This window comes from Marmota flaviventris, chromosome 2 (genome assembly GCF_047511675.1).
Source record: "Marmota flaviventris isolate mMarFla1 chromosome 2, mMarFla1.hap1, whole genome shotgun sequence".
NCBI lineage: Eukaryota > Metazoa > Chordata > Mammalia > Rodentia > Sciuridae > Marmota > Marmota flaviventris.
In genome coordinates this window covers 191,685,954-191,712,402 of record NC_092499.1, presented here as the reverse complement: position 1 = coordinate 191,712,402, position 26,449 = coordinate 191,685,954, and the positions used below count along the sequence as shown (strand labels likewise).

The 26,449-nt window shown below is 44.2% G+C and overlaps 2 protein-coding genes across 3 annotated transcripts; one reads left to right on the top strand and one right to left on the bottom strand.

Moving 5' to 3' along the window:
• The first annotated feature begins 530 nt into the window (after positions 1 to 530).
• Positions 531 to 8,806, top strand: Fam210b (family with sequence similarity 210 member B). The gene is made up of 3 exons (XM_027946359.2): positions 531 to 816; positions 5,897 to 6,069; positions 6,268 to 8,806. Exons 1-3 carry the CDS (start codon positions 631 to 633, stop codon positions 6,482 to 6,484), a joined length of 576 nt encoding a protein of 191 aa, XP_027802160.2. The 5' UTR covers positions 531 to 630; the 3' UTR covers positions 6,485 to 8,806.
• Positions 8,807 to 9,459: 653 nt separating this feature from the next.
• Aurka (aurora kinase A) lies at positions 9,460 to 26,439 on the bottom strand. Of its 2 annotated transcripts, none has more exons than XM_027946358.2 (9): positions 26,364 to 26,439; positions 22,567 to 22,613; positions 21,240 to 21,507; positions 18,954 to 19,008; positions 17,297 to 17,488; positions 16,298 to 16,436; positions 12,520 to 12,668; positions 10,269 to 10,443; positions 9,460 to 10,135 (listed from the first exon to the last, which is right to left on the bottom strand). In XM_027946358.2, exons 2-9 carry the CDS (start codon positions 22,606 to 22,608, stop codon positions 9,956 to 9,958), a joined length of 1,200 nt encoding a protein of 399 aa, XP_027802159.1. In that variant the 5' UTR covers positions 22,609 to 22,613; positions 26,364 to 26,439; the 3' UTR covers positions 9,460 to 9,955. The 2 variants fall into 2 exon arrangements, with proteins under 2 accessions (XP_027802159.1, XP_027802158.1); XM_027946357.2 differs by lacking the exon at positions 26,364 to 26,439 and adding an exon at positions 26,185 to 26,271.
• Positions 26,440 to 26,449: the final 10 nt, after the last annotated feature.

The following is a 26,449-nucleotide window of genomic DNA, read 5'->3' as shown; positions in this document are numbered from 1 at the left end:
AGTGCCCAATGGCACGAGTTTTACTTATTCAACTGATCTTCCCTGCCCCAAAAGTCCCATCCGCTCCTGCGCAGTCAGTCCCATCTCGCACTTCCAGCCTCAGGTGCCCACTGATCTGTTTAGGTCTCTGAAGTTTTGCCTGTTCTGGGAATTTCACAGAAATGGAATCAATAACTTGCGACTTTGCGCCTGGACTTTCCACTTGGCATGAAAGCTCTGGCAGGCCGTAGCCCTAGGCCCACCCGACCCTTGTGCCCACCCTTCAATCCTACTGCAGTTGAGAAGCCAAGCTTCCGGCCAAGACCTGCGGAGACTCGCTCCCGAGGGGCGGGGTTGACGGGCAGGGGCAGGCGCGCGCTTGAAGCCCCGCCCAGAGGCGCTGCGCTGGCGGGACCCGGAAGGCGCGCGCGCCTGCAGCCGGTAAACTCGGGCCACTTTTCCAGAGGGCGGGACGAGTGGGTGGAGCCAGGAAGGAAGAGCACCCGTCTCCAGCCCCGCCCATCCGGAGCCCGACCCCAGCACTTGGGGCGGGACCGGGAAGGGCACGCGGCCCCGGCCCCGCCCTCCTCGCTCCGGCCTTCTGCTTCCTCTCTGGTCCGTAGAGTCGGCACCTGCGCCTAACCGCGCACCATGGCTGCGCTGTTGGCACTGCTGCTCCCGGCGGGCAGGATGGGTGCCCGGGTCCGGCTTCGTGCCACCCGGCTCCTGGGCGCCACCACCCGCTGTCCCCCGCCGCCCCTGGCCTTGGCCCTGTTAAGGCCTGGGCCAGACGCCCGGCTGCTGCGCACCGCTGGTGGGGACTGCCGTGTCCACCAGGTAAGCCTCCCACCTCATCCTGACCTCCGATCCCCTGCTGTTAGAAACGTTGTGCCAGGGGCAGGCCACTTCCGCTGCAAGGATAATTTGCACTTGCAGCTCCCCAAAACCGATCACCTCAGGGGTCCCTGAGTCCCCACATCCCTATAAACCAAGAAATGGCTCTTCCCAATAGACAGTAGGCGAAACTGAGGCTCAGAGAGGTACTGGTGGCCTGCCCAAGGTCACACAATCCCCAGCAGAGATCCAGTGTCCAAAGCGTTCAACCAGGACAGTGGTGTAACAAGAGAATCTTAGGGGGCCTAGACTTATTGTGAACTTCCTGATGGGCCTTAGGTGTTGCCCCTTTGAAGTCCGTTCAGGCCTCCACGCTGGAGCATTGGCCAAGAAGAAAGTTCCTCTGGGTGCTGCCTTATCTAACACCTCCTTAGCTTGCTGCTCCGCCCTTTTTATCTAACTAGGAGAGCAATCTTCTTCAGGCAGAAAATCCATGGTGTGGAACTGTGTCTTATTCTGGTTGCCTTGCATGATGCTGAATGAAAACTAGTTTCCATTCAGAACAGCTTTCCTTTATTTATTTATTTTTTTCTTTTTCTTACAGTGGGTCTCTAATAAAGTAGTAGTGAAGTTTGGAGATACAGGAATAGCAAGTCAGGACCCAGAGCCCCAGTCCTTCATCAGGGTGCCTCTAACTCTGCACTCTGGGTTGTATGCCTGACCCAGCATTGCTGACCTGTCAAGGGCTGAAATTAGCACTTTCCAGACAAGAGTCTGGGGGAAATTCCATGGGCTAATGCAGGCCTGCCTGAGCAGGGTGCCTCGCACTGGGCCAGCCCTTCCTAACTTTCCATAGTTTTCTAGTAAGTAGCAGTGGGATTTGTTTGGCGTATGCTCTTTCTAAGCCTGTCCTCCAGGTGGAGAAACATCCTCCCCTGCCCTCTCCTCTCCTGCCTGGTGCATGGCATAAGGGCCTTGCCTCTAAATCCTTAGCACAGTCTTTGGGATCCACCGCATACACCAGGCTGCCTCCTATTGATTCTTTATTATTACTTACTTATCTTTTTTAGTTGTTGCTGGGCCTTTATTTTATTCATTTATTTATATGCAGTGCTGAATATATGCCTCATGTATGCTAGGCAAGTGCTCTACCACTGAGCCACAACCCCAGCCCTCCTGTTAATTCTTCATCGTTCAACCCAGGCATCCCTTCCTTCAGGAATCCTTCCCTGACCACCGGTGATGCCTCAGGGGCCTCCACTGGCTGCGCCTTAACCTGTGGGGCCAGTCTTCTCTGCATTCATCATCTGGAATGGCCTTTGCTTGTCTGTTCTGTCAGCTCCATCATCCTCATCCCCAGCCCAAGCCCTCTCCTGATAGGGTTGTGTTCACACAGGAGCACTGAATGTGGCCTCGATTAAATGCTTTCACTTTTCTGTTTCATCACCAGTAAAATGGGATGTTAATAGTTCACACTTCATAGCGTGTGAATGTAAAATGAGATAATGTTCATTCCTGGCATCTGGTGTCTCCTAGATTAACATTAGCAATTGTTAAAATCACAGTAAATATATATATATATATATCTCCCCAGGGGCCTATGATCTGTCCTTGGTTGTCCAGCTCTCTAATAGATGGGTGAAATCAAGGCAGGATCAGAACCAAACTGTAGTTTAAGACAAAAAGATATTGATCTCCTTGAGAAGACCCTTGTCCAGGATGGCCTGGAGCAGGTGAGAAAGAGGGTCTGGCTTTGGATGGAGCCCAGCCAACCCCTCCTCCGCTGCTTCTAGCTGCATGCATTGGAAGCAAGAAGGCTAAGCCCAGCTGGGGTCTCAAAATATATTAGGCATTTCATTAAGTGCCTGAGAGACATGCCCACCTCTGCCTATAGTTAGGAGCTCTGTTAAAGGGAGCAGTAAAGCACAGAAGAAACTAGCCTTTTCCAGTTAATATGATCCACACTCATGTAAAGCCTGCAGGAATAGGCCACTGACCCCTTAGGGAGGGGACAGGATGCCTAGGCAGATGACTCGCCCTCTGAGCCTGTCCTCTCCTCTGCAGCTCTGGCCTCCCTCATTGTAACTTGCAGCTTTCCTACCAGGAATCCTGCCAGGTGCTCCTCCATAGCACTTGTCACCTCTGCCAGCCCTGGTATTTCACTTTTGTTTGTTATCCCTCTCCTCCTGCTGGACCATAGGCTCCTGGTGGGTTTTGTTTGTTGCTGTGTCCCCTGTACTTGGAACAGTAACTGGCACTGAGAAGATGCTCATGAATATGCAAGGAACACAGTACAGTTGTAAAGGCCTTGGAACCAGACTTTAGGTTTGAGTCCCAGCTTGGACAGTTCATCTCTGTGTGATCCTTGGTAAGTTATGCAGCCTCGCTGGGCACTCAGGATTCTCTTCTGTTTAGTAGGGGTGCCAGGAATGCCCATCTCACAGACGTGTGATAAGGATTATATGAATCCATATTTCCAAAGTACTCAGAACAGTGCCTGGTACAAAGTAAATGCAATATAGTGTCATTACAATTTAGCCAATGAATAAAAATAAGTGTCAGTCCAAAATACGATGTCAACTTGTAGGCAGGGTCCTAGGTTCATTCTTCCAACCTTCTTGCTCCTTCTCTAATACAAATTTTGTTCTTTAATATTATTGGGGCAGGGAAGGGAGCATCATATATATGTGGATATGAAAGCACTATGAGTATGGACCCTCATGAGGGCAAGGAAAAATAATGCACAGTGCCCTCCATGTCCTGCAAAAAAAGGAACATTCCTAAAGGAAGACAATTTTCCAGAACTTTCCACCTCTGAAGAGAAGGAAGGAAAGTGGTTACCAGCCTCCATTTGCTTGGTCAGCACATGTCGCTTCCCCCTGTCCTTAAGGTCTCTGACCAGCCCTGCACCCCCAGTCACAATGGTTGTCGAGAGAGGTCGACTTGTTCTGATAAACAAGCCCTACTGCCTCTTGTGGTGATGGGACAGCTGCCAGAGCTGATAGGATGGCAAGCCACAGGCCCTTCCAGGGCTAAACCTGCTATTAAACCGATGGTGGCTGAAAGCCCCTTTCAATTCCCATCCTTGACACTTGGCCCAATGAAACTCAATTATGTGCCAGTCTGTCCTTTCACCAGACTGAGCATAGTGTCTCTGTGGAGGGCCCTTTTGTTTATACCCTCTAGTTTGGCAAAAGGCCTTCTGGCCATAAAAGAAAAATCAAAAGGCAGCCAAACTTCCAGCTACATTGCAAGACAATGAATGATAGGAATGAGACATTCCAACAGGATTAACAGTTTCCTGTTAGTTTCAAAGAGGGTGATATTTGATAAAGATCTGAAGGTGGCAATGGAGGACCTCTTGGAGGAGGTGACATTTTCATTTCCACCTAAAATATGTGAAATGGAAAAGCAGTAGGACCCTCCCCTTCTGTCCTGGGGTGAGCAGGAGAGAAGATCAGTCAGGGGAGTGTGCCAGACTGATCCCCTTAGAATTACAAAGCCCAGTACCAAGCCTCACCCTACCTCTGTAATACCAAAGGCTGTTCACACCGCCTAGAAAACTCCCTAGATCCTCATTAGTCTGCAGTGTCCACAGACAGAAGCCTTTGAGAGAAACAGCATCTGGAGCCTCACCCCAGACATGATCAGCGAGAGGCCCTGCTCAAGCATTGGCTGTCAGGGCTGTGCAGGCACAGGGAGCGGGTTTGGAGACTTTTTGTCAGGCCCATATCATGTCCATGCCTCTTTGCCATCTGAGAGCCTGACCCCATTTCCTGGGCACTGTGGCTGGCATGCTCCTTCCCCTTGCCTTGCAGTGTGCTCAGCTGTGGCATGCTCTAAAACGGGGGAATAGTGCAGCTGCAGGCTCTCTAAGCAGAGCAAGCTCACAGGCTGTGCTCGCCACCTGCCTGGACCAGCTCTAGGGACTACTGATGAATCTTGGTTAAAAGTGCTCTCTTATTGAGGTTTGCGTTTTCCAACACAGGCATGGTTTGTTTCTCTGTTGTGTTTTTTTGTTGTTGTTGTTGTTGAATGGGTTGGTTTTTGTTTCTCCAGGCCTGGTAGGTGATCCATAAGTATTAACAGATGCTACATTCATTCATACAGACTTCTGTACACATCCTAGTCAATTGTCCAAGAATTTGGACCCTCCCTGTTTCAGATCTGAGGTGTGAGTCTTGGTCCTGGAGTAATTAAGCCATAGCTTTTGCCCCGCTGTTCTTTTTCAGTAGTGTACAGCATGGCAGTCATGTGCCCAACATGACCATCAGGTGACCTAGGCTCTGATCTTAATGACTTTGGACCAGTGACTGTGCTGTTCCTCTGTAAGGTGGGAAAAACAGTAGTGTCTACCTCAGCAGGCTGCCAGGAGGATGAAAGGAAACCAGATGGATATGGTGCAGTGCAGCAGAGGACCACCTGGCTCAGAGAAAGTACCTAAAGGAGTATCACTGATGTCCCCCAAGTAAATAAGTCCTGAAGTACAGGAGTCACTCTTGCTGCTGTAACAGACACATGCAATCACTGCTAGAGGTCAAATCTAACATGGGTCTCACTGGCTAAAGTCAAGGGGTCAGCAAGGCTAGTCCCTTTGGGAGGCTCCAGGAGAGAATCCATTTACCGCCTCCTGCAGCTTCTAGAGGCTGCCTAGTTCCTTGGCTGTGGCCCTGGCCTCCATGAGCCAGCAGCATAGCTTCTCCAGTTCCCACCTGCCATCCCCTCTCCCTCTCTGGCACTGACTCTCCTACCAACCCTTACAAGGACCCTGTAATGACATTGGGTCCACCTAGATAATCCAGGATTCTCTCTCCATTTCAAGATTTTTAATACACCTACAAAATTCTTTTGCCATGTAAAGAGACAGGTTCATGGGTGCTGGGGATTGAGATTTGGACATCTTTAGGTCCATCATTCTGTCTGCCATACCTAGAAGGTAACCTTTGGTTGCACAGAGACTAAGTGAAACTTAGTCTTAGCTCACTGAAGAGAATAACTGACATTTTAGCGGGTGAAGAAGTGAGTATACAAGCCAGTGATGACCACCAACCTAGTCTCCCTTCTTTGGTGTATGTATGCACAGGACCCCAACAGAGCCACTGAGACAACAGGCAGCAACACAGGTGGCATAGAAGGAAAGCAAAGCAAGTCACAGCAGCTGAAAAAGGTCTTTCAAGAATACGGTATAATCGGCGTATCTCTGCACATTGGGATCTCACTCATCTCCGTGGGGCTGTTTTACATGGTGGTCTCCAGGTAAGGTTTCTGATGGTAATAGGTATATGTTTTAATGTCATGTAAGATCCTATATGAATGAGAACTTGATTCCTAAGACCTTTTTATTCCTCCAGCTACTTTTATAGGATCTTTAAAAATGTGATAAATTTTACAGCCAAACAAATTTATTAACTTAAACCCTTGCTATACTTGTGTTTTGTTTTGCCTCCCCTCCAGTGGTGTAGACATGTCTTCGATCTTGCTCAAACTCGGATTTCAAGAGTCACTGGTACCGTCCAGTGTGGCAACCAGCACCAGCACGTTTGTGGTGGCCTACGCAATCCACAAGCTGTTTGCACCAGTGAGGATCAGCATCACGGTAGTCACTGTACCCTTCCTTGTCAGATATTTTCGGAAAGTAGGACTTTTCAAACCTCCAGATGCAAAACCTTGATGGGCACCTTGGTCCTTAGCACTGAAACCCTGTTTCTTTTAAATTACCTTATTTGGATTGGTTTTTAATATTGTAGGTTTTGGGGGGGGGGTGGTAGGAAAGGCCTGGTTGTTATGTTCTCATGGGTTAATTTTACCTTTGCCAGCCAAAAGCAGGTTTTTGAATAATTTTTTTTGCTTTTTAGTTTGTTAATGCTACTCATCAGAGGGCTCTGTACATATCTGTCAGCAAGACATCATAAGTGAGCTAGCATCTCAACACCACAAACACCTATAGATCATTCCCTCTAGAAAACCACTGGTAAGGGTGTAACTGCAAAAAACTCAGGGGGCTAACCTTTGCTCAAGTTCTTAAAAAGCAATGATTGATTTAGCTGGTTTTAAAAATTTCCCCTCCTCTTGAGTTACCATTAACGGCCTGTAGTTTAACCTGCAATGTTCTGCAAAACAGCTGCTTGTGCTGCACAGTTAATAAAGCAGAACTTAACAATGTGTGCTAATTCCACAATCTAAATTAGCACCAGCCCCATGACCCGCATTACACTTTTGGGAAAAGAAAGCATTTCTGCTGTTTCACTGGTCCCAAAACACTTTCAAATCTGAACATGGGGCCCATCTCCAATGGCTTTTCTGAAGTCAAGATCATTTCTCTGTTCAGGTAAAACATGGGAACCTTGGCCTAGAGCATCACTTGGCTTCCAGTGCCCATATTCACAGAGGAATTTGGCACATATGAAAAGCTGAGACAATCTTTGCTTAACTCTGTCTCAAACTTCAGATATTCCAGAAGTCACAATGTTTACACTAATTACTTTTTTAAGCTAAAATTATATACCTGAAAGATTTATAACACTTCCTTTAAAAAACTAGTAGCACTTAGCCAGGTGTAGTGGTACACACCTATAATCCCAATGACTCAGGAGTCTCAGACAGGAGAATTTCAAGTTCAAGGGCAGCCTGAGCAACTTAGGAAGACCCTCAGCAACCTAATTAGTGAGACCCTGTCTCAAAAATAAAAAGCTCTAAGGATGTAATAAAAGCACCCCCCAAGTTCAAACCCCAGTACCAAAATAAAAAGAAAACTTGTAAGAAGGCAACCGTGAAGTAACACAAACCAGGGAGTGGAGGCAGCAGGTGTAAATTAGTCCACCAAGCCAGTTTCATCCAGCCAAGGGCAAGAGTCAGGAAGATTAGACCAGAATTAGAAATAACTGAGGCTTCCCCCTCTGTGGGATTCAGCATCAATTTCTTTCCTGGGGGCTGTGCTCTGATACAGGGTCTTGCTCCACACTCTGGGAACCCGGTTTTAACAGTTACTCTGCTGCATGTTTGAAGGTTGCATTTATCTTTCTGACTCACCATTCCTTTTTTTTAAGACTAAAGGAACTATTAAGTGACTACATTGGTTTTACTGAGTCTGGCCGTTGACACTTTCCTAGTTAACCCATAGTTGCCCAGGCCAATCAGTATCTGTTAATATTTAAAAGAATTTCTATGGGACAGACATCCATTTGCAATATCACTTTATAGTGGAACTATATATTTTTCCCACTTTAAAATTGTTAGTCCACTTCCAAAAGCACTGATTTAAAAGTGGAACCTAATTCCAAAGGATATCTCCACAACTGAGCAAGATGCCCAACACCAGTGCTAATTTCTCTTATGGTCTAGACAGCCATTAAACAGTGATCTGTCAGCCTTGGGCTCCTAACCCCCATATGCACCAGTCTCCCAGATACCTAGCAATGCCTATGCAAAAAGCTGACCTTGCAACTTGAGGTGATGCACTATCATCCCTGCTACTTGAGAGAGTGAGGCAGAAAATCGAAAGCTCAAGGCAAGCCTTGGCAACTTAGTGAGACCCTGTCTCACAATTTAAAAAAGGCCTGGGTGTGCAGCTCAAATAGAGCACTCCTGGGTTCAATCCCCAGTACTGCCAAAAAAAAAAAAAAAAAAAACACTAGTCAAAAGCCTTACAGGACTAAGGGTTTAAATCTGCCAGTAATGGAAATGGAAAAAACAAGCAATAATACAAATCATAACAAATAGCCATATCACTTCCTCACCCCCAATCCCATTCTACTCCTGTGGCCAAGACAAAAAAAAAAAGAGAGAGAGAACAAGGTCAAAGGATCAGGGAAACCAAGCAATCACCAGCAAGATGTACTGACTGCTTGTATTTACATTGTTTTTAATGGAACAAAAGGAATGAAACTGATCTATTTTAAAAATGCAAGCTGTTTGCCTGATTTTTTTAATCTGACATAGTGAAACGCTTCAATTCTGTGAAATAAAGTTTCTGAAGATTTTGTTTTCTGGTAAACCATGACTGTTGATCCAGCATTGACCAGGGTGCCAACGTGCTGCCACAGTGAGCTACGGTGCTTGTGTGGGACTATCTGGGGAAACATCCTGAGCATTCTTAGCTAGCATCACTGCCATCGCATAGCACTGAGACAGACGGGGCTGGATTGTACATAAGTGTTACTACTCTGGTCTCAGAGTGGCTTGCCTTAAGGGGCTCACCTCTGTTTTGAAGCCTAATACTTTGTCACTTAGATGTGGAAGTTTCTTTGTGCTGCCACATTGACATATCTGAAATCTAGTCTCTTGCCTTGATTCAGCCATGAAAGCAACATTTCTCTACTGGGTCCAAGTTAAACACTTCCACCTTTCCTTCATTGCTGTCACCCTATCTTTGGTTGATGGACAGAGGACACCAGGAACTACAGACTATCCAACAGTCAAGAGGGTGAGAGATGCTCCCTCTGTCACAAAGTCAGGGAATGTGAATTTAACCTGGAGCATAACCTGTTCACCACAATGAACAGGTGGTGAAAATATTAATTAACCATGCACTACAGGTAGACCCCCCCCCCAAAAAAAAAAGCCCTTAACATTTAGAAACAACTCCTACATCACACAGCATTAAGGACAAGAAACCACAGGCTTAATAAAGTTGACAGACACTGAATCTAAGGGGATGCCATGGAAGGAAAAAACCATATAAAAACCTTTATTTTAACATTTAAAAGGAAGTCACATATTCATTCCAACAGCTTTCCCAGGCTTGACCACCCAATAAGTTAACACAGACACTCAGGTACTTGAAGGTTGCTATACAGCTCCTTAGCCGACTCAGGGCAAAGTGGTCACTTTTCTTCACAACCAGACTCCCAGTCTGTCTCCTGCAAGGCCACCTTGCCTGGCACAGCTGTGGGTACAGCTACAGGCGAAACCCGTAAAACCAGCACGACTTGTGGCTGCTTTCCCTCTGAAGGGTGTGGTTACTATAGTGGAGCTCTCTGGGCAGGGAGGCTGAGGCACTGCATGCTCAGCAGGACAAGTGACATTTCCCATAGTGCTCTCTTTAGGTCAAAGGCAAGTAGGTACTCAGACGAGTCTCAGCAGCATGTTCCTGAAGACTATATAGCAGCCCTGGTTCAACACTTCTCTCCCTGCACGATTATGATTATTTGCTAGTTGACTCTTTGCCTTTCTGGCAATTCAGTGGCTTTGATGAATTTGCTGTGATCCAGGGGTGTTCAAGTACTTCACTTAGAGTTGGCCTCTGGCTTGGATTATGCTTCAACAGTCTTGAAATGAGGTCCCTGGCTCCCTCCGTCACAAAGTCAGGGAATGTGAATTCAACCTGGAGCACAAGTGACAACATGTCACAAACACGAGTTAGAGAGACCAAGTTGCCTAGCTATTCCAACCTTAGCTTAAAGTTCAGGCTGATAAGAAAATAATTCTAATAGTGCTGGTCCTTTTGTTCGTCTTACCCGTGATATTCTTCTGTAGGTCTCTTGGTGTGTGTTTGCCTCAAAAGGAGGCTGCCCAACTAGAAATTCATAGCAAAGAACTCCAAGGCTCCAGAGATCCACCTTCTCGTCATGCATCCGGCCTTCAATCATCTCAGGGGGCAGGTAGTCCAGGGTGCCACAGAGAGTGGTTCTCCTAAAGAATGGAGGCTCAGGTTGATGTGCTCTGGTTTTAAAATCATGGCAGCTGCTAAATCATTAATTATGCTAACACTGACTGAGCGCCCCCACCAGGCCAGACCCCATGCTATTCAGGAAGCACTGTCAACCCCATTTCTGGGCAGAGCACAGAAGAGAGAGATGTGTAAGATCACATAGCTAGCAACCAAGCTTTAGCCCAAATCTATCCGGCTATAGAACCTCTGAATAATCTAGAAGAGACTGAAAGTATCATTAAAAAAAAAAGCTGTCTTACAAAGTTCTCTGTAAATGTAGTTCACGTGACACCATAATCAGAAAAATACATTTAAAAAATGTAAGGGATAGTCTAGATCAAGACCAAAGAATGAAATACCATGGATGGACCTTTATTGGTTCTGATTTTTAAAAATAGCTATAGCAGGGCACGGTGGCTCACACTTGTAATCCTAGCAGCTGGGGAGGCTGAGGCAGGAGGATCACTAGTTCAGAGCCAGCCTCAGCAAGTGAGGTGCTAAGCAACTCAGTGAGATCCTGTCTCTAAATAAAAATACAAAATAGGGCTGGGGATGTGGCTCAGTGCCCCCAAGTCCAATCCGCAATACAAAGATAAAATTTCATGGACAACTGGGGAAATTCGAACATAGATAAAGATATGAACAACACTGTTAATTTTCTAAGGTGTGATAATGATTGTGATTATACAGGACAATCCCTTGGTTTTTAGGTGGTGCTCAAGGATCATGATGCTGTAGCCTATTTTCAAAAAAACAGATGCAGCCAATATGGCAGTATTAAGACCTGCTGAATGGAGGCACTGGGCAGACCAGCATGCTGTCCACTACCAACTCGGCCATTTCATAACAAGGTTAGGAATAAGCTAGGGATGACAGGCATGCAGCCAGGGGCAGACTATGGAGGTTCCTGTTGCTTTGAGCTGCGCTTAGCCTTGCCTGGTGTCTCGTGAGCACACAAATGTACATTCAGTGAAACAGGTATGCAGCTACCTGTGCAGATGTCCAAGCTCTCACCCCCACTGAGACCTACATCAGGGGCTCTCACACAGTGGTCCACAATAACCAGGAAACTGTTATAGTTATTAACATTCAGGATGCAGGGTGACGTGGCCATCAACATTTATATAAATGATCTCTCCAGAAAAAATAAGCCTTGTATTTTCTGTCATGATGACACCACTGGACACATTAAGGTCAAGCTAAACCCTGCAGCCTCATGAAACTACAATTCTAAGAGACTATAACAGCAGATTTAACATATGGCAGACAACAGAAATGACCTATTAAGACCTCACCCCTGTTGTCTATTTTAGGCTACACAATTTCTTTTAACTGACTTTATCTTAATAACTACCACCTGATGACTTTTAAAGTCCTCCCTCAAAGCTGACAAGCCTGAACAGTAGATATACACTTTACAATGTCCCACTCACACCAGGCGTCAAAGCTTATTTAAACCCAAATCAATTTAAAACCTGCTCTTGTTGGGCAGGTTCACCTAAGGCCCAATTGTTTCATTAGATGATGTCTCTGTTCATTTTTAAGGGGGTTAAAGAAAGGACTGTTCCTCCTGCTGACAAAAAGCAAACAGACTCTTTTATCACCATCCTCAGACATCCAGCCAAACCAATTTGGTTTTCAAAGTTCCCCAGAAAACTGTACTTTCAGCTGTAGATCTCTGTAGTGCTGTCTCTGGAACTTTCCTTGTCTCCTTATCTGGGAAGCAACAGCATCTCCTTCCCACCATTAAGGTGGACTTTTCTCTACACATCTGCATCTTGCTTAGACTTGTCACATGTTGACTTGTCCATCCTCTTCATTAGTCTCTAAAGACATTCAGCATCCTTAACAGTGGGCCCAGAGTGCCATATATAGACCTACCTGGCTATACAGAATAAAGTTTTCTTAAAGACAACATCTATTATCAGACCTAAATTATTTCTGGGTTGGTCACTTGCCCCAACTTAACAAAATATTTTTAGAGATTTTTGCACTTAGTATATGATCAGCCCCCAGAACTTCTGCTAAACAACTTCCACCTTTATAATGTTACATACCTGGAGGATGGAGCATGTACTGACCACCCAAAATCTGCAATCTTAAGCTCGCCAGTTGATCCAAGAAGCAGGTTCTCTGGCTTAATGTCTCTATGAATAACTCTCTTTGAATGGCAGTAAGATAGGGCGTTTGCTAATTCAGTTATGTACTATTAAAAAAAAAAAGCATCAAACGTCTGTTTTAGGTCTTGAACAACACAATATCAGATCTTTTCTAAAAGAAAATACAACAGATTTTTAACATGTTTTGCAGGTTTTAAACACTGTAGAAGCAATAGATAAGTCTATATAAATCAATTGAACATCAAATTATTCAGTATTTAGTTACCTCTTTGCCAATACAGCTGATGTGACATTATTGAAAGACAGGAAAGATCGATTATGAACTATAACTACACCCCCTCATGACAATTGATGGCCCAGCTACAATGAATTAAGTAATCAGTGCTGAAGAACTCAAATTAGGGATTCATGTAATTTTTTTCTTTTACATCTTTTAAGTGCAGTCAATTCCCATTTTTTAAAACCAAGATCACTCTACAACAATATAACCTGTTTGAAGATAAAAATGTACTTCAGGAGTATCAGGAAAAAATTATTCTAAACCATAAACAAACTAGACTTAAGCTCACTGGCATATCAACAATGCCATCTATGGTTTCAATGTGTCCCTCAAAAAGCATGAGTTGGAAACTTAACCCTTGATGCAACAGTGTTCAGAGGAGGGCCTAAGGGGAGATGTGTCTGGGTCATGAGGGTACCACTCTAATGAGTGGATCAACACCAATTTGTCAATGGGCTTGAGTTCCCTCTCTTCCTCTGTTGCACTTACTCTGATGCTTTCCTCCATGGATGATACAATAAGACAACCCCAGCCAGAGCCACCAAAAAAATAAATAAATAAAATAAAAAGGGATAGGGATATAGCTCAGTGATAAAGCATTCCTGGGTTCAATCCCCAGTACCAAAAAAAAAGACCACCCTAACCAGATGTGGGACCCTTGCTGGACTTCCCAGCCTCCAGAATTAGAAGAAATAAATTCATTCTTTACACTGACCCAATCTCAGGTATTCCATTATAGCTGCATAAAACAACTAAGAAAAACTACACAATCATGCAGTATATTAATTCATTAGTCAGCATAAAAGTATGCCAAAACAATGTTATTTGTTTCCTTAAGTTTTTTTTTTTTTTTTTTTAATATTGTTTACTGTCAATGGACCTTCATTTATTTATATGCGGTGCTGAGAACCAACCCCAGTGCCTCAAGTTTTAAGGGGTTTTTGTTTGTTTTTGTACTGGAGATTGAACCCAGGGGTGCTTAACCACTGAGCCACATTCCCAGCCCTTTAAATTTTTTGAGACAGGGTCTCACTAAGTTACCTATGGCCTTGGGGTGTTGCTGAGGCCGATTCCCAATTTGGAATCCTCCTGCCTCAGACTCTGGAGTTGCTGGGATTAGAAAAAACTGACATGCTGAAATTTTAAATTAAAAACTGCTTTGTGAAAGACATAGATGAGAAAAAACAAGGCATAGACTAGGAGAGAATATTTGCAAATCACATATAATAAGGGACCTGTATCCAAAACATAACAAGGAACTCTTAAACCTCAGTAACAACAACAACAAAAAAGTTAAAAGTGGCAAAGAGTTCAACAGATGCCTCAAAGATGATATACAAGCTCAATGTCATCTGCGATTAAAAAACTGCAAATTAAAACAAGAAAATACCACTACACACCTATAGGAATGAGTAAAGTCCAAAACACCAACATCAAATGCTGGCAAGGATAAGAACCAGGAAAAGAAGAAAGCTGTCACGTCCCCCCCAAAATACTGATGAATCTTAAATGCTTATTACTAGGTGAAGGAAGCTAATTTTAAAAGGCTATGTGCTCTTATGGTTCCAATTATGATATTCTAGAAACAATAAAACAATAGACAGTAAACAGCTCAGTGGTTGCCAGAGACTGAGGAAGTAGGACTGAGCAGGTGATGCCAGGTTTACTGGCTGTGAAACTCTTATACACTACATGGTGGATGTATGATGTTACACGTTTCAAAATCCACCGAACTTTATAGCATTAAAAGTGAATACTGGGCTGTATTATACCCAGCAGCTCGGGAGGCTGAGGCAGGAAGATCACAAGTTCAAAGTCAACCTCAGAAAAATCAAGGTGCTAAGCAACTCAGTGAGACCCTGTCTCTAAATAAAATTAAAAACTAGGGCTGGGGATGTGGCTCAGGGGTCAAGTGCCATCCTAGGATATTATGAAGAATCTAAGTATATTACAAATGTATGAAACAACCTCACTGATGAGTGTAGATGGAGTATGTTGGCCTAAATAACTTTGGAAACAGTGTCTATAAAACAGACAAAAGAAATTGTGTATACTACTCTAGTTGACAGCTGTTCCCATGGGTTAACTGGTTAGCAGTTCTGACATATGTGTACATATGTAGTAATGTAGGTACACTAGACGTGTAAGTAAATGCATGGTAGACGGTGAAATCCAGGTTTCTCAATGCTGGCTTAGTAGTCCTAGATAGGGGAAGGTGGTCAGATGATCCATGTGGTAAGATTGGGTAAAGATTTCAGTATGAACTCATGTTTACTTTTAGATATAGATGGGTAACTATTTAGACACAGGTATATACATGATTACTGTACATATGTATTCCCTTGTGCCCTGTCAACCAAGGTCCCAGAAGCAATGATCCCCCCCCAGTGGTACTGAGCACACCCAGCATCCAGAGTTGGAACAGTCTGTTCATCAAAATAAAGTAGTATTGGATTATAAATCAGAATAAAATAATATCCATGAGTCCTTTTATGTATAATGGTTGAATATAATAAGGAAGAGCAAGCAAGTTCTCTGGTACATAATTCCTGATAATTTACCTAAATCCTTCTCCCACTCTCCACTCAGTGTAGGCTTTGTGCAGCAACTTTCTTTGAAAGGATATTAGGGAAAGGGGGAAAGCGGGAGCTTCATGTGGCTACACCTGACAAACACCTCCTGAGATGCATGCTATAGCCCCTCCACCGCCCCAGGTATTGGTTATGTTAAGAGTGCGCATCCCAGGGGCTGGGGATGTGGCTCAAGCGGTAGGGTGCTCGCCTGGCATGTGTGCAGCCCGGGTTCGATCCTCAGCACCACATACAAACAAAGATGTTGTGTCCGCCGAAAACTAAAAAATAAATATTAAAAATATTCTCTCTCTTTAAAAAAAAAAAAAGAGTGCACATCCCAGACATGATACAAACCCACTTGCCCTCTAAGTCTTCCTCTCAAAGCCTGTAGGCCCTACCCAACGATGAGAAATATTACCCAACTCTGCAAAAGCATAGACTAGTTAATGGTCACATAAATACTGGCTCATTATCTGTGACAAAAGTACCATATCAATGCAAGATGTCAATAGGAGCTAGGCACAGGCACACGGAAACCTTCTACCTTCTTCACGACTGCTGTGAATCTGAAGAATTTACCATTCTAAAGTAAACCATCATTTTTAAAAGATGGCAACTGTCTATACACATTTCCACAGAAAAAACAGCTATGGAAACAAACCAGTCACAGCATTCCACCAGGTGCCTAGTTTTATCTGCACATCGGGTACAGCTAAGCTCTTTTGATTTTGCCATTTCAAATGTTTGAACCTATTAAGCTACCTTTCCATTAAGAACTTATTCTACTATAACGAAAGGCAGGTTTGCATTGGAAAATAGGTATAAAGGAAACAATTAGCCTGGACAATAAATGAAAACTTACAGTAGCAGTTCTCTGCTCATCAAACTTGGAAAGTTTCTGAAGTTCTCTATAGACTGTTCCAAGCGGTGCATACTCTAGAATTAGGTAAACTCTGGTGGCATCATGAAAATAGCCATACAGCCTGAGAATATTAGGATGCCTACAACAAAAGATAAGGACTGTAACATCTGATTTCAGAGCTGACCCCAAAGTAATACCAAGAAAAACCCTCATGTAAATAAAACCAGTGGTGTTTCACACAATAGCCTGCTCCCCAACCCCACCTGAGAGTCTGAAACTATAGGCTTGCTCTAAGAAAAATACACACACATTGTCATTTTACACACATTTTAAAGTATTATAGGAGCTTTAGTTCAGACTACTATTTCCTTCCTATAGGCATCACTATTCTTGAGGGGAAAATCTAGCTCAATATTATTCTACATACTAAAAGAAAAGAGCATGATATCCACTCAAAAGAGTGTCACAAGAGCAGGGTGCAGTCATGGCAGCAGCCAAATGCCACAGGGCATGGGTGGCACAGCCTGTCTTGCTTGCCACATCCAGATCCCCCACCAGGTGATGGCAGGTGGAATACAGGCCAGATACTGCCAGAGTGCAAGTATTAGCACCTAATTCAAATCTGAAAAACACTGAAAGCAAAAACATCCACTGACCAGCCAAGCAAAAACATCCCGCTGACCAGAGGCAACTTTTACTTAGCTCAGAAAAAAGGGTGGCAATCCTCTTAATTATCTCCCACACACATACCCCCCCACACACACACACACGCACACACACCTCAGCAGCAAGCCCCAGGTAAATTACTTCCTTAACAAAACATTAAATCCTCAAGTGATTTTTCAGGACAATAGCACCTAAGTATTTGGAAAATGACATATTTAATGGTTTTTCACGACACTATGAAGCAAGCCCTCTAAAGAGAGATTTCAGCTTTTTAACATTTAGGAACTTTAAGTCCCAAAAACCACTCCTCTGCACAGGAGCCTGGACACTCACCGGAGGTGGGACTGGATCTCTACTTCTCTTCTGAGCTGATGCTCCACTCCTGCTTTCTCCAGCTGAGCTTTAAATAACACTTTAAGAGCCAGAATAAACTTGCTTTGTTTTTCTCTTGCCAAATAAACATTGCCAAACTTTCCTTTACCCAGTGGGCGACCAATGTCAAAATCTTCCAAAGTCCATTGCCTTCTAAAAAGTAATTTGAACATGTTAAAGTATGAAAACAAATATTTGCTAACAACTTATCAATTAGTAGCAGACATTCCATAAATAATTTTATATTCAAAATTACTTAATACGTACCCTCAACAAGAACCAAGTCACCAGTAACAAGTTGCAATCAGTCACTAATCCCCAACTTCCCCAGCTGCCATTAGCTCTATGAGGCAGTCTTTAGGAATAATGTTGCATTTTTAAAAAAGCAGCCCTCATTGGGAATGTCCTGGGGCTACTCCAGGCTCAGCCGTATAGGCCTACCAACAACTCTAAAAACCAAATAAAAGGATAAGTAACTCCAGAGGAAGAGCACTCAGGACCCCTGTGGTCCTGTGTCAAACCAACCACTTCCTTCTATCCTGAGGAGCTAACCCTTTCTGAGGTGGAGAGCCCACTCTAGAGGTAGACACAGAAATACTATACTGTTGCTAATGGAAGCAGGCGGGACCCCACAGGCCAGTGGGGCATGAGAACTACTAGAGTTCAATTCTGAGAAAGGCTGTTAGGCAGCTAAAAGCAAAAAAGACTATGGAGTCATTCCTGGTCCTGCTCCCCCATGTTAGAGTCCAGTTCAGAGATTAACAGCAGGTACTTAGAAAATGGGGTAGATATCACAGCCAGCCTTTTTAGTACACAACAAATGCAATAATTATATCAGTACTACAAAATACCTACAGTCACATACACATTTAACAGTTTTACAGTGTGACAGTTTTTTAAAAACTTGCACTTTTAACCAGGTGTGATGGGTAGTCAGCTACTCATTAGACTGAAGCTGGAGGATCACTTGAGCCCAAGAGTTTGCAGCCAGCTAGGCAATTAGTAAGACCCCAATTCAAAACATAACAAAAGCACCTGAACTTCTACATAAGAATTAAAAAAGCATATACAAGTCACACGCAGAGCACATGGAAGTTATACACACTGGTAACTTCTGAGGGTAGAGAAGAACTGCACATTTTCTGTAACAGAGTCTTACAAGTTTTTTCTATATTTAAAAAGCAATTTAAAAGAAAAAGCCCCTAGTAAATACCTATATGGGGAGTGGGGGAGACTTGTTTACGATTCTGGAAACATTTTTCTTCTAAATGAAGATAAATTCTCATGAGCTGGGCACAATGGTACACACCTGTAATCCCAGCTCAGGAGGCTAAGGTGGGAGGTTCACAAGTTCAAAGCCAGCCTCAGCTATTGGAGCTGGGAGGATATAGCTCAGTTGGTAGACTGCTTGCCTTGCATGCACAAGGCCCTAGGTTCAATCCCTAGCACCACAAAAAAAATAAATAAAAATAAAAGAGCTGGGGATGTGGCTCAGTTTAAGCATCCCTGAGTTCAGTCCCAGCATCCCCCCCGCCAAAAAAAAACCTCATAACTCTGCAATGAAATGGTATATTTTACTAGACTGATAGTATAGAACTTGATAAATAAGAAAGCTTACTTCTTTGAGTCTTCATTTTTCTGTTTTGATGCCAGTTCCCTTTCAGGATTATTTCCTATAGTGAATAAATTAAAATCCTATTTTTAGAACTATACAGAATAAGGTTTTTGTTTTGTTTTTTTAGAAAAGATCAAAGAACATCCACCAAAATATTAATAGTATGTCACAACTGATAATCTGGGCTTTCTTAGTTTCTTTATAGAACAATGTCTATTAAACCCAAAGGATTCCCACCATGAGGTCTGTACAAAATGAGTAACAATGTATACAGTTAGGCCTTCCAGTAATAATTTAAAGACAAAGAATATGCAAATTTGCATTGAAGTCTCAGTTTACAGTGAAGAGCTTCTAGAGAGTCTTTCCACCCATGACAAACTGTGGCCTTGTCACCACCTCACTACATGGAGCCATCCAGCGTCAGTACAGTACATCTCAATCATCAACAGCATGCAACAAAACATAAGACAGCCACCCTCCTTACAAGGTGAAATATAGAAATACAGCAAGCAGTTGCAAAGCAAGAAATTAGAGTCACCATTTCATTAGCTGTGAAAACACAGGACATTTCAGCTGTCTTGCTCCAATACCTCAACCCTTCTCAGCACAGTATGCTCCACTCAGGTGTTGGAATGCAGGTCCACACTGCAATGACGTAGGAAGCCAGAATGTGCCACCCAAGACACTTCTCTGGCAGATTTCAAGCTGCTATTTTGGGAAAGCAGCAGACAGGAGAGCTCTGAAAAGCTAAGCTTTCCTAAGAACAACGCACATCTTTAAATCAAACTGACATAGGAAAGCACCTGCTAGAGGAAGAAGCTGGGAGCAAGGCCATCACCTAAGAGACTTTCTACCAGCTAGTAGCACAGCCCAGGCTCCCCATGCTTTCACCTTCCTGCCCTCTGTGGCCTGGCACTGCCTCCCTCCTCCCAGAAGCCCTGGGCATCCACTACATTCTGCAGCTCAAGATGCTATGTAAATGTCGATCCTCTGGCCCTTGGAGCTCATACTTTGTGATTCCTGGGCAATACATGGAATTAAAATGGCTTTTCTTGGGCTGCGGTTTGGTAGAGCGCTTACTTGGCACATGTGAGGCCCTGGGTTCAATCCTCAGCACCACATAGATAAATAAATAAAAGTATTTTTTTAAATGGCTTTTCTCCCATTAATCTGTCTACTGTCAGTATATTTTACAGATCCACTTACCAAACCTTCTAAGGGTGGACAAGTTCTTTTTCTTCCCTACACTATTATCCCTAACTCCTTCTTACTCATCTTTCAGGCCTATCACCCAATTCTCTCAGTCAGCATCCTAAATGAGCTCTTAAATTTATTGGCACCTCTCCCTCCTGGCTGTCTTTGCGTAAGTTAACTACTTCTGAGTCTTAGCTTCCTTCTCTATGAAATGGAGTTAACAACTTTGGCTACCTTCATGAAGTAGTTATGAAGACTGATAAGACAACATGGGTGAAGGAGTCATTTGTCTCAGAGCCTGATGTAACACTCAACTGCTGATAAATAATAACTGTTGGCATTTACCCTGCTCCACCCTACTTGGATCACTGCCACCCTGATTTCATCCTTCTTCCTACCTGGGAACCCTGGGTCCGGCATTGCTGCTCTCCAATTCACACAGTACCTCCCAAGGAAGCTTTCTTAAAGGCTTACCAGTCCCATCTCTGCTCAAACCTTCAGTATCACCAGGCGTGGGCAGCACACACCTATAATACCAGCTACTCGTGAAGCTAAGGCAAGAGGATTGCAAGTTTAAGGCCAGCCTGGGCAACTTAGTGAGTCCCTACCTCAAAATTAACATTTTGAAAATGGGCTGGGGACTTAGCTCAATAGAGAGCATTTGCCTAAATATGAGCAAGGCCCTGGGTTCCATCTCCAGTACCACAAAAACCTTCAGTAGCTTCCCAATGCATGAAATGAAGCCCCACCCCCTTAACAGTAGCAGCAGTGCCCCATGTGACCTGACCCATCATACCTGTGTGCCTCTATTCTGCTTCTCTGGTATTTCCCTCCACATGCCCAAACTTTACATTTCCAGTTCCTCAAATGTATCTGCTATAAACACCCAACATCCCATTAATAAGCAATCCAGAGAACATGGGATTGGCACTGTCCCTGGATGCCCAACTCTTCAAGAGGATAGGAAACTTTCTGTATTAGCACAGACATTTTACTTGAATGTGGACATCTTATTTTCTACTCATTCTCAATAGATGTGATGTAAAAGATAGGGATCCTAATAATGACTTCAATGAAACTCAAAAGCTAGCTTACCAGGCCCTGATGGCTGGGACTGCTCACTCTTCTGGGTGTTGTTCACTGGCCGGGAGACAGGACGAGGTATATTGGCTGCCTGCAATTGCTTCTGTCCCAGTTTCTGACTGGAGACGAGCTTTTGTGCGTGCAAAGGAACACGCTGGGAAGAATTTGAAGGACACAAGATCCGCTGAGCCTGGCCACTGCTTGTAGTCAACGGGTTCTGAGAAGGAATATGCTGAGTGACCAGAACACGTTTTGGACCTTCACCATGTGGAACTGTAGCCTGAAATAGGAAGGAAACAAGCTTTATGGTCTTCAGAATAAAGGTTGGATGTTTTGAGAATTCCGGAGTTTCCTAGCACAGCAAAATAATGAATAGCACTGATAATAAATGGAAGGGAAAGGCTATTTTAATGAGCATTTCCACAGGAATGAAAATGGTTGAAAGAGATAATTGAATACTTCCTATCCTAATTCCTCACCCCCCCCACCAAAAAAAAAAAAACTCATTCCATTAACATATGTTCATTAATTAAACTTCCATCTACTGAGGGGAACACTAAATATTTTCTAAAAATTCTCAATGCCTTGGAAATATACTCCCTAAACTGCTTTCAAAACCAAACACAAAAATTCCAATCCATTAAAATCATTTTGAGGGCTGGGCTGTAGCTCAGTGGTCAAGTGTTTGCCTCGCATGTGTGAAGTACTGGGTTCGATCCTCAGCACCACATAAAAATAAAGATACTGTGTGTTCATCTACAACTAAATAAATATTAAAAAATAAAATAAAATAATTTTGATAATACATGTTTAGAAAAAAGACTGTCCAACAATGTTTATCTTCAAGCAAAGTCTAAATTTTGTTACACACCAGACTTTCCACAATAAATTTATTACTATTATTTGCCAATGTTTTATTTTCCAAGTGCTTACAAACATAGGCTCTTCAAAAGTTATTACTAAAATGTGTTTATACACCTGTGTGAAGTGTAACAGTTAACTCTAAAACCCTGAGCTAATCACACTAAATTGATGGAGTGGGTGAGATTTACTCTAGCTCCAACAGCCCATCTAAAACCAAGGGCCTATGCAGAGAAGAGAAACCTCAAAGCCCATCACCAGTTCATCAGCCTGAATGCTCCAGAGAGGGTGCTCAAGAGTTCAAATGCAAGCCAATTACTTCTGAAGGAAGCACCCACAACACACTAGACTGTAGGCAAATCCAGGAGTGCAACAGGGAGCTAAAGTCACAACCCAAAGTAAAGCTGAGAAAAATTTCAGATGACAGCCTGATCTCCATGTGAGTTTTATAAATATGATTGCAAACTATTCAATTTACCTTAACGGGCCCTGAAACACAGTTTTCTTTAGATCTGTCCATGATGCCTGCAAAGAAAAAGAACAACCTTTAAAAACAGCCTCCTGCTCCAAAGTGTTGTGCTAGGCAGTTACAGCTGTCCACGAAAGGCCTCCACACACATCTTTATATTTCATCCCAATGAAGCTGATGAGGGAGGACTTCTCTCATCTGACACACATACACAGGCGTGTGGCTTTTCTCGCCAAGCCAACCCCTCCCTCCCCCATACACTGCATGTCATCCCATCCCTTCAAGCACTCTTCACTCCTGGATTTGACTTCCTGCTCTAATGGATCACTTCCTTCCATGCACAGACAGCTGGAATTCCTGCTATCTTAGAAGCCCCTCTTACCCCAGAGCTGCCTCAAGCCACAACCCCATTACTCACTTCTCCTTCCAACAGCAAAGCTCCCTCATATCTATTTCTCACCCTCCCCGAGTCCATTCCCCACTAAGCTTTTATCTTTGCCACTTTAAGGACTCATGGCTGAACCCTAGCGCTGTCAAAGCAAATAATTCCACCTTCATCTGCATCTCAGCAGCAGCTGGCTTTGTGGCTCACCTCTTCCTACTCCCTGCTGTTAAGGTTCGGGTTTATCTCCCACCTCACTAGGTGTTTTTTACCCTTCTTTGCTGGTTTGGCCTCATTTTCCCCCAAACTGTGCTGTCTGGGATGATCCAAGAATGAGTATCCTCTACTTCTACCCTTTAATAGAGATCTTCATCCTATGCCTCAGCTCTAAATACCTCTTAATAGAGGTATCCTAATGGATAACTCAAAATGCATCTTCTACCCTAATCTCTCTTCTGACTGCTGGACTCAAATATCCAAGTACCTGCTTAGGACCTCCCAGAACTGTCCGACAGGCATCTTGATACTAATGCATCCAAAAGGCAACCTCTTCTCACCCCTCCACACTCCTTTCTCCTCCCTGCTCATGGAGTACCCTGAGGTCAAGCCCAGCACTACTATCTACACAAACTACTTAGTACCTACACACACTCCCAAGGTGAGTTCACACGATCTCCTTGTACCACCCACAGGCTGAGGATGCCCAAATACCCATCTCCAGCACAGACCTTTCTCTAAACTCCAGATTTAGCTTATCTACTTTCTATTCAACATCTCCACTTGGTTAACATCTCATTTTTTTTTTTTTTAAAGAGAGAGTGAGAGTGAGAGAATTTTTTTATAATATTTATTTTTTTTTTTTTAGTTTTCGGTGGACACAACATCTTTGTTTGTATGTGGTGCTGAGGATCGAACCAGGGCGGCACGCATGCCAGGCGAGCGTGCTACCGCTTGAGCCACATCCCCAGCCCAAACATCTCAATTTTAACATATCCAAAACTGATGTTTTGATCCCTCTCACAGACATCCCCATTTCAGCTGATGGCAAATTCGTTCTGCCAGCTGCTCTGGATGAAAGCCTTAGCATAACCCTTTCTGTAGTTACTTTTCTCTCAAACCCCATACCTAAATCCATTAGCATACTTTGTAGGCTCTACCTTCAAAACTATCACTGCTTACCATCTCTACTGTTACTATCTACTTTAACCATAATTTTGTCCCGTGGATTACTTGCAAGATAACTCCTAAAGATCTCCCCACTTCCACCTTTGCTTCACTATGGTCCACTGATCCCATCAACGTGACATGCTAGTCCTTGGTACAGAAGTCCCCATGGTTCCCCAGCTTCATCAAAACATTGCAAACTCTTACATGCACAGAGAAGCCTATGAACTCATAAAATGTGGATCCTGACCACCTGACTTCCTTTGTCCACTGCATATGAGTCACACAAAGCTTTTCTTCAAAGGTGTCTCCTGCTCAAGGCCTTTGAACTTCCTGTTCCTTTTACCTCTTAATTTCTTTCTCCACATGTTTAGCTCACTCCAGTTCATTCAGATCTGTGTCCAGTGCTTCCTTACTGAATAATCTTATGGTTCTCCATAGCCCTTAACATCTTATATCATCATGTGCATCTGTTTACTGCCTATTTCCCCAGACTCAGATATCCTTTGTTACCGCTCAGAAACTCCACAGATATAAGTCCCATGAGAGCAAGAGCTTAGTCCTATTGTGTTCACTGTTGCCAGCCTAAAGCTAGAATAGCATCTAGCATACAACTCACACTCCAGTGCTTTGGGAATGAACCAATTCACTGACAAAGGAAATCAATAATAAGAGTCAGGCACAAATACCTATCTAATAGAAGAAATACCAAAGAAAGCAGAAAAACCTTCTTGACCTAGGTGTTCTTTTTATTCTAGAATCCAATCAGAAAGCATTCCCCATTCCCAGAGTTTCATATCCACTTTACAAATAATACCTCCACAATGAAGACAGTAACTGGACTAACAAGCCCAGAGCCTTTATATAAAACAGTGGATTAGTAACAGTTATAAAAAGGAAATTCATGTTTGTGCCAAGCAAATGTTATTTTTTTTCCACAGAAGCTCTAGGCTTTCTTCACCTTCCCTAATAATTACAAGCAGCAGACTAATGAGATCACATATGCTCAAGGCCTTTTAGTCAACATTCTTCTAGAAGTACAGACATTTGTTCAAATTTATTTTCTTTCACAGTTAGATGAATAAGCACAGTGGAATAATATTCTGATCCACAATTCCCCACTGCTCTTCAGGTGATTCAGATCTGCAACCAGATTCAGGAATCACATGACCAATGACCTTCACAGGCCCAGGCAGTTAAAACTAGAGGATTACTAATGTGCAGAGGAAAATATTTAACAGCACATTGGATTTCATAATCCTTTTTTTCCTCCTTCAGACCTATGGATGTCTTCAGAGATGAAGGGGAGGGTCAAAGAAGTGTATATCTTGCCCAAGAGCCTTTATTCAAGGGAACAAGGAGGTTAAGGAGGAAGTGGAGACATGAAAAGTCGAGGGCAGTAGCTCCCTCTGCCTCACCGGATGTCTGTTATCTGGGTCCCAGTCCCAGTCTTCATTTTAACATCCCCCCAGAATTAGCATGCAAGGGCTGCGCTACTAGCTCTCAATGTAAGAATCCCCTGGAGGGCTTGTTAATGACACGGGAATCCCACCCCGAGATTCTGATTCGCTGCGCCTGCAGTGGGCTCTAGTTTTTGACCAGGACCCTGAGAAGACCCCACAATGCACCCAGGTCTATAGCAGGGGAGGCCGAACCAGGCCAGCCTCTGCGAGGTCCCCCTAGTACTGCCCTCCTTCATCCAGCCAGCAGGACAACGGACCTTCCAGCTCTTCTACTGAAGTGGCCCCGCTAAAGCTCAGCCCTATTCGCCTCCTTCGCAAGCCCCGCCGCGGCCGCCGGGTATCTTCCCAGCTCGTAGACTCCCAGCCCCACGACGGCGAAGGCTGTCTCTTCTTACCAGGTCTCCACCGGCACAAAACCCGGGCAGAAAGCCCACCCCAGACACCCAATCCGCTTCCACAGCCAGGGGCGAAACCCAGCAGCCGCGTCCCTCGGCGCTCAGCCGCGGGAGCGGGAGGACGGGCTGGGGAGGCGGCCGGCGCAACGGGAGTACACCCCGGCCCTGGTCCGCAGCCCTAGTCCACCGCATCCAGCGGGCCCCCCCTGCCCACCCTACCCACCAGCAGGATCACGCCTCCGACCCCGGGCCGCCGAATCCTCCCTAGAGCTCAGCCGTTACAATTCAAAGGTTCTTCTTTTTAAAGAAGAGTTAAACCCTCTAATCCGAAAGATGATTGGCTTAAGCCAGGGTAAGGCTGCTTTGTGATTGGTTCACAACAAACGCGACGACCTGACTCACGTTACAAGACGCAGGCGGCGCGCCGGCGCACTTGCGCGTGAGATTACGGAAGTGGTGGAGCCAACGGAGCGCCAGACCCGGGGCCG

Excerpts from the sequence above, each read along its gene's own strand:
- Fam210b (XM_027946359.2), top strand. The coding sequence starts at position 631 with ATGGCTGCGCTGTTGGCACTGCTGCTCCCGGCGGGCAGGATGGGTGCC. Across the intron at positions 817-5,896 it reads GGGACTGCCGTGTCCACCAG|GACCCCAACAGAGCCACTGA; the intron begins GTAAGCCTCCCA and ends ATGTATGCACAG. Across the intron at positions 6,070-6,267 it reads TTTTACATGGTGGTCTCCAG|TGGTGTAGACATGTCTTCGA; the intron begins GTAAGGTTTCTG and ends CCTCCCCTCCAG.
- Aurka (XM_027946358.2), bottom strand. The coding sequence starts at position 22,608 with ATGGACAGATCTAAAGAAAACTGTGTTTCAGGGCCCGTTAAG. Across the intron at positions 19,009-21,239 it reads GTCCCAGCCATCAGGGCCTG|GAAATAATCCTGAAAGGGAA; the intron begins GTAAGCTAGCTT and ends TATTCACTATAG. Across the intron at positions 10,444-12,519 it reads GTACATGCTCCATCCTCCAG|GAGAACCACTCTCTGTGGCA; the intron begins GTATGTAACATT and ends TCCATTCTTTAG.